The 15,696-nt window shown below is 43.8% G+C and overlaps 1 protein-coding gene across 1 annotated transcript; it reads left to right on the top strand.

Moving 5' to 3' along the window:
* Positions 1-2,431: 2,431 nt before the first annotated feature.
* Positions 2,432-12,761, top strand: PSKH2 (protein serine kinase H2). The gene is given in 7 exon segments (XM_065903449.1): positions 2,432-2,481; positions 8,017-8,057; positions 8,060-8,164; positions 8,167-8,369; positions 8,371-8,682; positions 9,016-9,280; positions 12,649-12,761. Coding segments are annotated over 7 exon segments (1,089 nt in total).
* The last annotated feature ends 2,935 nt before the right edge of the window (positions 12,762-15,696 follow it).

The raw sequence follows: 15,696 nt of genomic DNA, 5'->3' as shown, positions 1-15,696 counted from the left end.
TTAAATAACTATAAATAGTTAATTAAGGTGTAAACAGCATGTGATCCCAAACAATGTTTGCATGGTTTCGAAAACAATGAAGCAATTATGACAACAGAGAGAAATACACAGGACACACTGCCCTAGGATGCTATTCCACACAATACCGGTTCTTTCCAAGGGGTTAGATAGGCTACAAGAACACGCTGATGATGTGTGCCTAACATTTTGCATTTCAAAGCTTGGTGAAAACCCATAAAAGTTTTGACTACGTAAGTAGTTAAATTTTGTCTCCAGGCGCGGAATTTATATTTTCAACAACACTTGCAGTTATTAACGATAGTTGGTGCTTTCCAAAAGAGAACTGATCAGTGGTTTCTAATTTACCGTTTTCATTTTGAAAGGGCTTAAAAGCCAGAGATTGTATTAGTCAATTTTCAAGGAGGCTCCTGAGGAAGCTCTCGCCGCAGGGCGGCCAGCTCCAAGGACGGACCTCCTCGGGGAGCTGCGGGAGGCTGTCCTGGCGCCCCGGGGCCCGGATTTAGGAGGGCGTTTCCCGTGCCCCGGGCCGCCGCTCCATCCTCAGCTCACAGCTCTGGGCTCCCGGAGCAGCGAGCTCGCTCCTTGAGCAGCCTCTAAAGGCTTTATTTCTCTCCATCAGCGCCTCTTCTATTTCTCATTCCGCGTCCTTTGGTCTTTGGCCTATTCTGCCAATTCATTCAAAATCCTGAAACGCAAAAGCACAAATTCTTTACTGGCTAACCGTCAACCTTCTCTCTTTTTCCCCCAGTACTTGGGGAATCCTGCCGGTTCTTTTTCATGAAAAGTCTGTTTATCTGGCACTTAAGCTCCCTCTGCAGGATGGGCTCATTTTCTCTAAGCTACACCCCAACTCAATTTTATAATTTCCTTCAAAATACAGTTAGTTCTTTCGGGCAAATCCAGGACTAACTGACCCGTCACAGATGTTCCCTGTTAAGACGGACTGTGCTGTCTGAGAGTGCTCAGTCCTGTCTGGCTCTTTTGTGATCCCATGGACTGTAGCCCCCAGGCGCCTCTGTCCTTGGGGTTTTCCAGGCAAGCATACCGGAGTGGTTTGCCATTTGCTTCTCCAGGGGAACTTTGCGGCCCAGGGACTGAACCCACGTCCTGCTTGGCAGGCAGATTCTTTACCACTGAGCCTCCTGGGAAGTCCAAGGTTAACTGAAATTAGAAAAGAAATGACCACGGGAAGGGCACTAAACTGGGAGACCTGGCCTCCAGCTCTGGCTCTATAACCTGTGAGGGGTGTCTGATCTTCACTGAATTTCACTTCCTGCACATCATTTATATAAACTTTATCAATATAAATCATACAAAATCAATATACTGATGTATAACCTAAACTTTAAATATCATTTATTAAAATACTTATATGCAAACACATAAAAACAATTATGAATGTAAGAATGAAATAGACAAAACAGAAGATTATATATTATACAAGAACAATTATATTAATTAATATTCTGTATAATTATTAACATCTGAGCCTCGTAGCTCAGTCAGTAAAGAATCCGCCTGCAATCCAGGAGACCCTGGTTGGAATCCTGGGTCAGGAAGATCCCCTGGAGAAGGAAATGGCAACCCACTCCAGTATTCTTGCCTGGAAAATCCCGTGGACAGAGGAGCCTGGCGGGCTACAGTCCAGCGGGTTGCAAGAGTCAGACGTGACTTAGCAACTAAACCACCACATAATTATTAATACAATCCCCCCCTCCATAGATTTTATCCTTGTGTTTGCATAGTGTATCACACTTAGTTCTAGACATCTGGTTTTGCCCAGAGTGTTTGCGTCTCACATGCATCGCTGGGAGAGTGTAGCTCATGTCTCTTCTGGCTGTAGGAGCTAGCAGAGTGCCAGACACGGACTAGAGTGTGCAACTCATGCAAAAGAGTACAGTGATGTTTTATACTTTAAATATTACAAGCTCTTAGTGCTGAAAAATAACATATTTAAAGTTCATATCATCTTTATATGCGTGAGCTCTGCTTTGGAGACAGAAAAAGTCCTTTAGAGGGAAGCTATACTTTATAGATATAACTTCGTATGTTCACGTCCCCATTTCACAGACCAGAAAACTGAGGCTCCTACCTCTCCTCCACTTTGCTCTTACCTTCTCTAAACCTACTAGGGTAAGTGGTCAGCGCGGATCAAGGCAGCCTGACGTCAGCAAGGCCTTCTTCCCAGCAAGGACTCCCGGGCCCGGCGCTCTGTCCCACCTGCCTTGCGGTTCCGGCGATAAGTGGGTGGCGGCCCCCTGAGAAGCCAGACCCCGACCCCTCTCTTGGCCCTGGGTTGCAGCGCCCGCAGGAAGGTGCACGTTCCAGGGCGCCTGCACCAGCCGGGGTGCAGTGAGAGGGTCCAGGCCAAGGCCACTCTGGAGGCCTCCGATCCACGGCTGCGCGTGGGATGCAAGCTGCCTGCTTCTGCGCCAAGTCTGAGCGCCGGGGCCTCATCAGGTAAAGCGCAGTGAGCAGCGCCGGGGGAGCGGCAGGGCTGGAGCGGGGCTGGGAAAGGTGACCCGCGACCCACGGCCTTGCCCTTCCCCTAGACTTGCCAGGACCCTAGTGAAAGTCGCTCAGTCGTGTCCGACTCTCTGCAACCCCATGGACTATACAGTCCATGGAATTCTCCAGGCCAGACTACTGGAGTGGGTAGCCCTTCCCTCCTCCAGGGGATCTTCCCAACCCAGGGATCGAACCGAGCTCTCCCGCATTGCAGGTGGATTCTCTACCAGATGATACACAAGGGAAGCTAGGACCCTAAGGTCTTCTGATAAAAGGCTCCTGACCTCCCTAAAATCTCGGCCCCTTTGAGATGTAAATGTTCTACAGTCCGGGAATGTCTTTCTCCAGGACTTGGACCATCCTTTCTTTTGAAATACAATCATCAAGAAAGAGCCTGGCCTTATCTACCAGTCTCTGTTGAGAGTCCGGAATCTAGCTCCCTGGTACCCCTCCGCTGTGGCCTCTGCTACTGATAATTTCCTACAAGCTCGCTCCAGGCTTACACTCTTCTGCCATGTGTTTCCACAGCTGAATTCAGCTGTTCTTTCCCAGCACAGTAGTTTTGACCCCTATTGCAGTAGTCTGGAATAAAAATCTTCTTTGCTCTTTTAGCCAATGTCTCTGAGAAGAGCGGGAGGGCAAAGGATAGGGAAAGTTCTAGACTAAAAGGAAGGAGGAAATGCCAGGAGGACAGGGAGGGAATCCCTGATCTCAGAGTCCAGGGGCAGGAGGAAGGTCTCCCACCCTCACAGTGCCGGGTAGGGGTGGGGCGTAGGGGGATTTGGTGGAGGGGGTGGTGTTGTTCACTGGCACAGTCGTCCGACTCTGTGTCCCCATGGACTGCAGCACGCCAGGCTTCCCTGTCCTTCACCATCTCCTGGAGCTTGCTCAAACTCATGTCCATTGAGTTGAGTCAGTGATGCCATCCAACCATCTCATCCTCTGCCATCCCCTTCTCCTCCTGTATTCAGTCTTTCCCAGCATCGGGGTCTTTTCTAATGAGTCAGCTCTTCGAATCAGGTGGCCAAAGTATTGGAGTTTCAGCTTCAGCATCAATGAATGTTGATGTCCTTTCAATGAATATTCAGGACTGATCTCCTTTAGGATGGACTGGTTGGATCTCCTTGCAGTCCAAGGGACTCTCAAGAGTCTTCTCCAACACCACAGTTCAAAAGCATCAATTCTTTGGCACTCAGCTTTCTTTATGGTCCAACTCTCATATCCATACATGACCACTGGAAAAACCATAGCCTTGACTAGACGGACCTTTGTTGGCAAAGTAATGTCTCTGCTTTTTAATGTGCTATCTAGGTTGATCATACCTTTTCTTCCAAGAAGCAAGTGTCTTTTCATTTCATGACTGCAGTCACCATCCACAGTGGCAGCGAGGAGTACCTTGCTTTGGATACACTGGGGCTGGAGTGTGAAGGATCTTCTGTTATGTTCTATTAGAGTAATAAAAACAGGGATTTGACTCAACTAGGCTTGAGATCCACTCCTGTCTTTTCTATTGTGTGTCTTTGGGAATGTTCTTTAGCCTTTCTCCTTGTTCAGTTTCCACTCTGTAAAATGGGATTAATAACAAAATACCTGCCTCATAAGAATGGACTGTAATAAAGGTAGGACACCAAAGTATTGGTTCCTTTGAACTGTGGTGCTAGAGAAGACTCCTGAAAGTCCCTTGAACAGCAAAGACATCAAAGCAGTCAATCTTAATGGAAAACAACTCTGAATACTTGTTGGAAGGACTGATTCTAAACCTGAAGCTCCACTATTTTGGTCATCTGAGGTGTGATTTTTCCAGTGGTCATGTATGGATGTGAGAGTTGGACTATGAAGAAAGTTGAGCACCGAAAAATGGATGCTTTTGAACTGTGGTGTTGGAGAAGACTCTTGAGAGTCCCTTGGACTGCAAGGAGATCCAACCAGTCCATCCTAGAGGAGACCAGTCCTGAATATTCATTGGAAGGACTGATGCTGAAGCTGAAACTCCAGTACTTTGGCCACCTCATGCGAAGAGTTGACTCACTGGAAAAGACCCTGATGCTGGGAGGGATTGGGGGCAGGAGGAGAAGGGGACGACAGAGGATGGGATGGTTGGATGGCATCACTGACTCGATGGACATGAGTTTGGGTAAACTCCGGGAATTGGTGATGGACAGGGAGGCCTGGCGTGCTGTGATTCACGGGGTCGCAAAGAGGCAGACACGACGGAGCAACTGAACTGACTGACTGACTAAGGTGAACAGCCAACTCATTGCAGAAGCCCCTGATGCTGGGAAAGATTGAGGGCAGAGGGTATAAGAGGATGAGACGGCTGGATGGCATCACCAGCTCAATGAACATGAACTTGGGCAAGCTCCAGGAGATGGTGATGGACAGGGAGGCCTGGCGTGCTGCAGTCCACGGGGTCACAAAGAGTTGGGCTCAACTGAGCGACTGAACTGAACTGAAGGGAGAGATAAAATGTAACTGACATGTAAGTAATGAGCAAGGAAGGCCAGCCAGTTGATTGGCCTGAGAAGGAGTTTCCTGAGCGCCCCGGGTTGGCCAAGTGGAGGAAGGTCGTCACAGAATCCTCTCCATTCGGCAGCATTTGGTGGGACACAGGTGTGGACAGCCCAAATGGATTCTAGCCCTGGGGTTATTTGGTCACTTCTTCACAGTATTCTGAGCAGAGTCTATGCAGAGCCATTTCCTGCCCTCCATGGGAAGTTCTGGAACAAAGATGACTTGATGATTAGTCTAGTATCCACTAAGCTTAGAGAGGAACTAAGTTGGCTGATGCAGCTGAACGAGAATCAAAAGGGACGTGGGATCTTGCCAAGCCTGAAATGGTTGGGTGGCATCTCTGGTCATCTGTACCCAGGGGGGCTCTGGTCTAGTCTTTATCTACCCTTGTAACTCAGCTCCTTCCTGTATGAAAGGGTCATAAAAGGAGAGGATCTCAACACTGGAAGGACTTTAGAGACTAATTCAAGGCTCTTCTTTAACCAGTGGGGATTTGAGCCCCAGAGGATTAAGTGATTGTCCAAGTTGGTGGCAGAATGAGGTCTAGAAAACAACTGTCTTTCCTCTCCATTGTGAGCCCGCAGTGAGAGATAGATGATAGAATTTAAGTCTAACTATATTCACTTTCTTCTTGGGAATTCATTATAATTGCTTCTGTCAAATAGGTATTATTGTCTTTTCCATTTTTTTTTAAAATCATGTTCAGAAGATTCCCATTTTGTGGCAGCTGAAGTCAAAGTAATAATTTGTTTCCTGTACTCTCTGAGACGATGACCTACAAAACTACCTTTGGGGCTGCTTTGCGGGAGGGCAGGGATGGAGGCTGGAAGTGCAGGAGGTGGAATGGCCTTGTAGATGCATTCTCCCATGCCTGGTTCCTTTCTTAATGTTTTCAAAATACAAGTGAAAATTGGAAATAATAAGCATTCAGTGAATGGGTCTCTCATTCAACATTTATTGCTGTCCCCTCTGTGTCAGGCGCTGCACAAGATATAGCCACCCAAGTCATAAAAATAGTCACCATCCATGGCCATCCGCGGCTCACAAGCAAGGCCACAACTTCCAACTTGTTATGGGACGTTTGTTTTCTAAAACCATTTATTTCCACAACTCTAAGTTTTGGCTTAAAGCTTACTGTTTCTTCCAATGCCAAATTGCTAGCATTTTTTTTTCAAATTGTTGATATATAAAAGCCTGTAACAGTGTTGACTAAAGCTTCTTTTATTTGAGTAGGAGTGTGGTTCCTCAGAAATGGTAATTTCTGATAGCTGATGATTAATCCCATAAGCAAATGAATTTTCCTGCAGTTTTGAGGGCAGAGTGATAAATTAGTATTTGCAAAATGCTTTCATCCACATTAGAGGTAATGTGTTCATCTGCAGACCAACTGAATTTGAAATGCCTGTGATTATCTTCAAAATCACATTGGGAGTGCATGTGAATAAAAATAACAGAGTTGGCAAGAGAAGAAGGGGCAGAATCCATTTAAGATTGCTAAATTGCTATCTGTTTTGATAAGGTAATTGGCCAGAAAATTAAATGCACTGTATAGAACAAAGCTATTTCCTGTAAGCTGGTACAGCCAAATGTCATTTTTATTCAGCAAGCAAGCACAGGAATACAAGGAATAAGTAAGTGGATCAAACCAAGAAGAAATTAGAGGAAGAATAAATTCAGCAAAAAGAAATAAGATTATCTAAAGTACAGGTTGATATCCTCATTTGAATCTTTGGTATTGAGTATGTGTCTAAAAAATTATCTTTTCCTTGTAGCCTCCTTGAGTACATTTTGTTTGCTGAAATCCTTACTTGGGAGAAGTTTTAATAAAGTGGGAAAAGCACCAAATTACGATGCAGGTAAAGACACCTGGTTTTAGTCCCCACTCCACGGCTTAACCAATCAGCTAACCTGATCTTCAAATGGCTTCATTGCTAAAATGAGAGATTGGATGAAATCATTCTCTAACATTCTTTCCGGCTGTAAAATCATGATTCTAAGTCAAGCGCTTTCTCAACATTTCTTAAATACAGAGAATTAAATTCTGATAGGATTCTTAAATTTACATAGACATTAACACAGATAATTCAAGTTGAAGAGCCCTAGCCTTTGAAATCCATTTGACTTCCTGGTCTTTCTGAGAAATGATTACACGTTACTGGCACACAAAATTCTGTTGGCTCCTTAAATCTTGCAGGTGCAGGGGAGTCAGGGAAACAATGACAGCTGCAGGCTGCAGGGAGGTCCCGATACCACCCCCACCCATCTTCTGAAAGCTGCCCTTTCAATAGCATAACCACATTGGCTTTCTCAGTAGTCATGACTAAGGAGCGTCTCTGGGCAAGAACTTGAGCGAGATACGAGGCGTTCCTGGGACTGAGAGCTCACAGTCAAGCAACCCGAGGAAGCCTGCTGCTTGTACCCTGCCTCCTGATACGGTTTCCTCCCTCTTTGGAGAAGTTATAAATAGGACTGAGTTTCTTTTTTATTTTCTCCACCTGGTTTGGTGGTTGCTGTTGCAGGATGATAAAAATAAGAGTTGGAGGGAGGAGAGAAAATGGTAGATGGAGGTCCCAAAATTCTTCAAGGAAAATTTGGAGCAGTGCATTTGAAGGAATTAGATTTAAATTTCATCTATTGAAACTGTGTGGCCTTGGGAAATTACTTGGCTTTTTAATATTGCCCAGCAGGGATTTTATTGGATAAAATTTTAAAAAAAAATCCTAGCACATAATAAATGTGTAATAAATGGTAGCTATTGTTATTAAGATTGTTTGTCTTTCGACCAAGTAATTACTTTTTATCCCTTGCCTCCATTTCAAGAGGATTTGGGGGAATTTTTAAAAATAATGAACACAAGTAAGGAAACTGGATGTGGGGATGTAAAGCTAGAAAAATTGATGTAAAACATCGAATTAAATCATTTTGAAAATCATCACTTGAGAGGACAGCAGATTTATTTGACTTTGCTTCCAACAGATATGATATCAAGAGTTTTATTAGGACTGGCAGTTTCAAGAGGTGGTCAGGATGAAGCCAAAGACCACTAAGAAATCTTTTGCAATAAAAGTGATGGAAACCAGAATGAGAGAAGGCAGGGAGGTGTGTGAGTCTGAGTTGCCCGTCCTATGGGGGTTGGCCACTGTTCCATCATCCAGCTCCTGGAGATCTTTGGGGCCTGAGATCAAGTTTACGTGGTGATGGGGTTGGCTCCAGAAAGGGAGTTCTATGATCGACTCATCTCTCAGGGAGCCTTTACAGAGCAGGACGCTATCAGAATCCCCCACGTGGTTGCTGATGGCATGAGGTATGTGCATGCATTGAGAATAACTCAACAGAGACCTAAAGCCTGAAACGCTCTTACGTGATCACCCAGGAGTAGACTCACACATTTTAATCACAGGTGTTGATTTGGCACACTCTAGGAACAAAGGGGGTGACTGGACAGTGAGGATGCTCAGTGGGACCCCAGAGTACATAGCTCCCGAAGTTTTGCTGAGAAAATCTTATACCAGCTCAGTTGACATGTGGATTTTTGGCCTAATCGAGTATGTGTTACTTGGCAGATCCCTGTCTTTTGATGATGAAAGCCATGTGAGGCTTTATAGGAAGATTCTGAAAGGCAGAGATAGTTATACAGGAGAGGTAAGAGTTCAGTGTCTTCCCATTGACTTGGTCTTGAATAGATCTTCTTTTTAAGAGACATTAATTTGTTTTATTTTGGGTTGTACAGGGTCTTTGATGCTGCATGCGGGCTTTCATTGCCGGGCTCAGGCTTCTTCCTGAGGAGGCTTCTCATCTTGCAGAGCACAGCCTCGAGGTGCTCGGCTTTCAGTAGCTGCCGCCCGTGGGCTCAGTCGTTGTGACTTGTGGGCTCCAGAGCTCGGGTTCAGTAGCTGTGGTGTGTGGGCTTAGCTACCCTGCGGCGTGTGGGATCTTCCCGAGCCAGGGTTTGAACCTGTATCCCCGCATTGGCAGGCAGCTGAACAGAGTTCCTCAATTTCCACGCTATTGGCATTTGCAGCAGGATGGTTCTTTACTGGAGCGGGGTGGGGAGAGGTGCGGGGTACGGCTGTCCTGCTGAGGCAGGAAACAGAGCTGGGCTCCGTCTTCGCCCAGACTGCGAACATTAGCCTGCACGCATGGTCACCCTCCCAGTGGACTCTGAACTTGGCCCCCGATGTCTATAGAAGTGGCATACCAATGGAAAACCAGACCCCCGGACGGAAGAGCCTCAGGACTTGTACTTGGACTCTCCCTTGCCTAAAAGAATATGCTAATTATCTCTGTAACAGAACAAAGTGGTAAAATCCATTGTGTTTATCGGGATATGACCACAGGTCTATTGATAAATATCCACTGTTTATCTAGTCTTGTGACACACGAATCATGGCTTAACTCTGATCGTATCTCTCTTTTACCTTGCCCAGACTAGTTTCAAGGAATTTGGAGAGGTGGCTTTGAACAAGTACACTTAGGGTATGTAAGGTGTTCACAAACACTGGCTGGGGTCCTTGGCTAAGAGGAGACTCTGCCTTGGACCCGCTGGTGTAACAAACTGCTCTCCACTGTCTGCATTGTCCTTCTGCGTGAGTTTGTTTCCTGGAATGCGTGACTACAACACTGTGTGTAGTAGGATGCTAAGCCTCCCAGCTAGGTACCAGGAGATACACCACCAGCAGAGTCTGGTAGATACTGGTATCCAATACCTACACTAGATACACACCTTCCCCCAAGTTGTGACAATTAACATTCGTCTTCAGACATTCTTAAATGGCCTCTAAGGGGCAAAAAATCACCCCTGATTGAAAGCCACGTTTCAAGGTAGCAAAGGGCCTCAGTGACGGCGCTGGCTGTGGCTAGCACAGAGCGTTGACAATCAAGTAGGGAAGTGAGTTTGCCACGGCTTCAGTCATTGTGCAGAGCCTGAGCCCCCGGTGTAGACTAATGTGTACCCGGAGGCTCAGAGTGATGCTTGGATGTTCGGTGAGACATTTATCTGCCTTGATTCTAGAGGATCCAAGCCCTTTGTGAGATGTGGTGTTTTCTCAGTCAAATGTTTAACCTTGCAGTTTGTGTAGAATATTTATCCATTGTCTAAACTCAGAACTCCCAGTGCTTAGGAATGCGTTAACGTTTCGTTGTTTTGTTTAGGGAAGGAAAGCTACCAATACCTCTGTGTGGGAAGCCTGACAAAACAGGAGATTTACTTCTTACTGAGCAAGTGACCAAATTTATTTTATGTTTAATGATGAAAGGGCTTTTTTTTTCTCATACGGAAAAGTATTGATAGTTTGATCATACATCCTTAAAGTGTAACATCTATATGTATAACATCTTAAGCAAAATTAAAAGTTAAATAACAAATTGAAAAATAATATTTTCTATCCTCTTACAGATTTAATGTCTTATTGTACATGTCTATGTTTGAATACAAATTGGTAATTGAGAACTGAGATTTACACAGGGAGGAAGGAAAGGATGGAAAGAATTCACACACAACGCAAATCATGAGACGCTTTAAAAAAACGTCTAGCATCACTAATGCCCAAAGAAATGCAAATGAAGACAACCATATCTTTTCTTTGTCTTTCAGATTGATACAAATTAAGAAAAAAAAAGCTCTATTTTACTCATTGATGCTATGAGTACTAAGAGATTAGCCCTCTCCTCCACTGTTGGTACGGGATGAATTGTTACAGATTTCTTGAAAAGTAGTTTGAAAGATACATCTAGAACAGAGACTGCAGTCATGAAATTAAAAGACAGTTGTTCCTTAGAAGGAAAGCTATGACAAACCTAGGCATCGTATTAAAAATCAGAGACATCATTTTGCTGACAAAGGTCCATGTAGTCAAAGCTATGGTTTTTCCAGTAGTCATGTATGGATGTGAGAGTTGGACCATAAAGAAGGCTGAGTGCCAAAGAATTGTTGCTTTTGAACTGTGGTGTTGGAGAAGACTCTTGAGAGTCCCTTTGATTAATTTGCATATATCGAATCCTTGCATTCTTGGGGTAAATTCCATTTGATCATGTTGTATGATCCTTTAAATATGTTCTTGGATTTTGTTTGCTAGTATCTTCTTGAGGATTTTTGTGTCTATGTTCATCAGTGATATTGGCCTGTCATTTTTCACTTTTTGGGGCATTTTTGTCTGGATTTGGTATCAGGGTGATGGTTGCCTCAGAAAATATTTGAGAGTGTTCTTCCTTCTGCAACTTTTGGAAGAGTTTGAGCATGATAGGTATTATCTCTTCTCAAAATGTTTTATAGAATTCACCTGTGAAGCCATCTGGTCCTGGACTTTTTTGTTGGAAGATTTTAAATTACAGTTTCAATTTCAATGCTTGTGACCTATCTGTTTATATTTTCTAATTCTTTCTGGTTCAGTCTTAGAAGATTGTACCTTTCCAAGAATTTGTACATTTCTTTCAGGTTGTCAGTTTTATTGGCGTATAGTTGCTTGTAGTAGTCTCTTATGATCCTTTGTATTTCCATGGTGTCAGTTATGATTTCTCCTTTTTCATTTCTAATTTTATTGCGTTCTCTCCCCTTTTTTCTTGAAGAGTCTGGCTAAAGGTTTATCAATTGTGTTTATCGTCTCAAAAAACTAACTTTTACTTTTATTGATCTTTGATATTGTTTTCTTCATTTCTATTTCATTTATTTCTGCTCTGAGCTTGATGTTTTCTTTCTTCCTACTGACTTTGGGTTTTCTTTGTTCTTCTTTCTCTGGTTGCTTTAGGTGTAAGTTTGGATTGTTTAGTTGAGGTTTTTCTTGTTTCTTGAGGTGAGATGGAATTGACATAAACTTCCCTCTTACAACTGCTTTTTTATCCCATAGATTTGGGGTTATCATGTTTTCATTGACATTTGTTTCTATGTATTTCTGTATTTCTTTAGTTCTTTAATTTCTGCAGTAATCACTTGGTTATTTAGCTACACACTGTCTAGTCTCCATGTATTTGTGTTTTTTTTCTAAAAAATTTCTTTCCTGTAATTGATTTCTAATTTCATAGCATTGTAGTCAGAAAAGATGATTGATAAAATTTCAATTTTCTTAAATTTTCCAAGGCTTGATTTATGACCCAAAATTTGGTCTATCCTGAAGAATTGAGAAAAAAGTTTATTCTGCTGCTTTGGGGAAGGATGTCCTGTAAATAGCAATTAAATCTACCTGTTCTATTGTGTTATTTAACGCTTGTGTTTCCTTATTTATTTTCTGTCTAGATGATCTGTGAATGGGTGTAAGTGGGCTATTCAAGTCCCACACCACTATCGTGTTATTGTCAATTTCTTCTTTTATGGTTGTTAGCACTTGCCTTGTGTATTTAGGGCGGCTGGATGGCATCACCGACTCCATGGGCATGAGTTTGCGTAAACCCCGGGAGTTTGTGATGGACAGGGAGGCCTGGCGTGCTGGGATTCACGGGGTCGCAAAGAGTCGGACACGACTGAGCGACTGGACTGAACTGAACTGATGTTGGGTGCGTAAATGTGTATGCTTGTTATATCTTCTTGGATGGATCCCTTTTCAAACACAGTTTGATTTTTACTTTTTTTCTGGCTGTGTGGAGTCTGCTGCGGCTCGGGCTTTTCTCTGGTTGCAGCCCATGGGCTCCTCACTCGAGCGGCCCCTCTTGTTGCGGAGCGCAGGCCTCGGGGCGCCGGGGTTTCAGGAGCTGCAGTGCCCGAGCGCAGGCGCTGGGGCTCCCGGCTCTAGAGCGCGGGCTCCGCGGTGGTGGCGTCCGGGCCTAGTTGCTCCACGCACGTGGCTCCTCCCGGTTCGGGACCTGCGTCTCCTGCAGGGGCGGGCAGACCCTTTGCCACCGAGCCGTCAGGGAAGCCCTGCCCAGCCCCTTTAGCTTCGGTTCTTTCTTTATAAGTCAGGAACTGAGAGCATCCTTCCTCTCATGTCAAGAGCCTCTTAAACTTAGAAAAATATCCTCTCTATGAGCTCTGTGTGGGATCGTTTGGCTCTTTCTCTATTTTTTTTATTAGATGTCACCTATAATTAACTTGTGAATGTCTATTTGCTTTTTCTAGGGTTTACAAGTGTCCCAACAGATAGAGCATTCTGACTCAGTCAAAGCTTGACTTTGAGTAGTTTCAGTTTTGGCAAATATGAGACACAATTTGAAGTCTTCTTTGAATATTGGGAAGAGACGAACCTTAAAAATCTATGATATAAAGATGATGTACAAGATCTCTTGCTTTTTGAAATAAGGAAGAACAATTTTGCTCTATTATTAACAATGTTATGGAGAGTTAATCAGTACCTTGGGACATATTTACATAAAATTTAATTGCAAAGCTCAAGTGAAATCCCACCAAAGCTACAGGCTAATGTTCAAAGAAGGAAGGAAAATGTTAGTCTGAGGGTTATCATCAGTAGAAATTTTAATAAAAATTACTGTTTTTGAGAAAAGTAATGCTACTTTGAGTGCTCCTAGTCCAAAGATATGAATGATAGTTTAACCATCTACTTAAAAAAATGACTGTTTGTAGTTTTATGAAAACTTATAATTAAATCCATCGATAGTTACCCTATACTTCTATAAGCTCTTTTATTTATTGAGTTTCAACATCAATTATAATCCATACATTTTTTTCTTCCTGTTTTATCAAAGTCTCATTGACATAACAGCATTGTATGAGTTTAAAGCATCCGGCATAATTATTTGACTTACATGTATCATGAAATGATTATCACAATAAGTTTAGTGAGCATCCATCATCTCCTATAGATACAAAGTAAAAGAAAAAAAATTTCTCCTTGTGCTGAGGACTCTTAGGATTTACTCTTTTAAACAACTTTCACATATAACATACAGCAGGATTACTTATTTAATCTTGTTGTACATCCTCAATATGTATTGATTTTATAACTAGAATGTTCTGCCTTTTGACCACTTTCATCCAATTCCTCTTCTGCCCTCTCACCTGCCTCTGGTAACCAGAAATCTGCTCTCTTTTTCTATAGTTTGTTTTTAAAGTAATTGTCCTACAACAATGTGTTAGCTCCTAGTGCACAACATAGCAATTTGATATTTCTGTGCATCAGAAAATGATCACCCCTACAATCTTTAAAATTTAAGATGTCTCATCTAGAATTTTAGGTACTGTACCTATGTTGTGTCCATGTATGCTTGTAATGTCTGGATTTTTAATTATGATTTAAAATAATAATTCTTTGTGAGAATGCCTCAAAGGAACCAAGAAATATGAAAGCTTTGACTAGTCATAGGACCATTATTCATTTATAAACTGGTTACTTAGTTTTTGGAAAGCAACTATACTGACCCCTGTGTGACCAATGCCTCAGGCAGATGTTGTGTATTTTTTAAGCTGCCCAGGTGGCTCGGTGGTAAAGAACCTGCCTGCCAATGCCGGAGCTGCAGGAGATATGGGTTTGATTCCTGGGTCAGGAAGATTCCCTGGAGAAGGAAATGGAAACCCACTGCAGTTTTCTTGCCTGGAGAATCCCATGGACAAAGGAGCCTGGCGGGTACAGTCCATGGGATCGCAGAGTCTGACACGACCAAGCGGTTGCGTACACACACCATCTTCTGTATAAGCTGCTACTTTGGCTTTATCAGCTGGTGTTCATTAAAGGAGAGAATGAATGTGGGGATCTGGGAGGTAGGACTCTGTTGTCCTTGAAGGGGAGGCTGGGAATCTCCATGGAGACTCCTGGGGCTCCAAGTCTGGGAAAATGAAGGAGGCTGCAGGATACAAAGCCGTGGGTAAACCCTAGGTAAGAGGACCTTGTGCGAAGGATTTAATTTGGGAGCTGATGCAGAAAATCAGAGATGAAAGCGGGGCCTGTCTGTCAGAAAGACGAAGGAGGGCAGTCGTGGGTGGGGTGGAGGACAGAGCCGGTGAATGGAGCATGCAGAGGGGCCAGGGGGAGCTGGCAGACTCTGCAGGACAGCACGCCTGCGGGGCCCTCTGCAGGGCAGGCTCCGCGGGCCAGCCTCTCACGAGGCCCTGCACTAGGTCACACTGAAAGAGAATTATTCACCAGCAAGTCGGAAAGCAGAGCACTACAGTCATTCTCTACTTCTCTGTTTAGAGGCGCAAGAGTAAAGACATGAATGGAACATGTACCATTGCTCCTGTGGTTCAGCTTCTCAGCCGTGTCCGACTCCATGAGACCCCATGGACTGCAGCACGCCAGGCCTCCCGGTCCCTCACCGTCTCCCAGAGTTTACTCAAACTCCTGTCCATCGAGTCAGTGATGCCATCCAACCATCTCATCCTCTGTCGCCCCCTTCTCCTCCTGCCTCCAGTCTCTCCCAGGAATCTTTCCCATTGCTCTCAATTTCTTTTATTTCTCCAAAGTTAATAGTGCAACTTCTAATACCGAGTTTCAGTTTTCTGCCTTCTCTGTTGCTGTTTTGTCCAGGTTAGCTATTTTCTGTTACAGAAGACAGAGAAATAGGCATGGATAAGGAAAGGGACAAGAAAGGAGAAAAGGGCCCAACTGTTCATGAGTATTACAGTGTACTTGTAACTAACTGGATGAGCCTGGAATAAAAGGAAAGGGCGGTCTTTGTCTTTACATGGTTCATTGCCTCTTCACACAGAATGCTGTTTTTAGTTTTAGTTTTGAGGGCACATATTTGTCACAGTAATAGTAGTGGAATAGGTCTGAG

The sequence above is a fragment of the Muntiacus reevesi genome, chromosome 12, assembly GCF_963930625.1.
Source record: "Muntiacus reevesi chromosome 12, mMunRee1.1, whole genome shotgun sequence".
NCBI lineage: Eukaryota > Metazoa > Chordata > Mammalia > Artiodactyla > Cervidae > Muntiacus > Muntiacus reevesi.
Note: the sequence above shows the minus strand (reverse complement) of the source record. Positions and strands in the feature narration are given on the sequence as shown.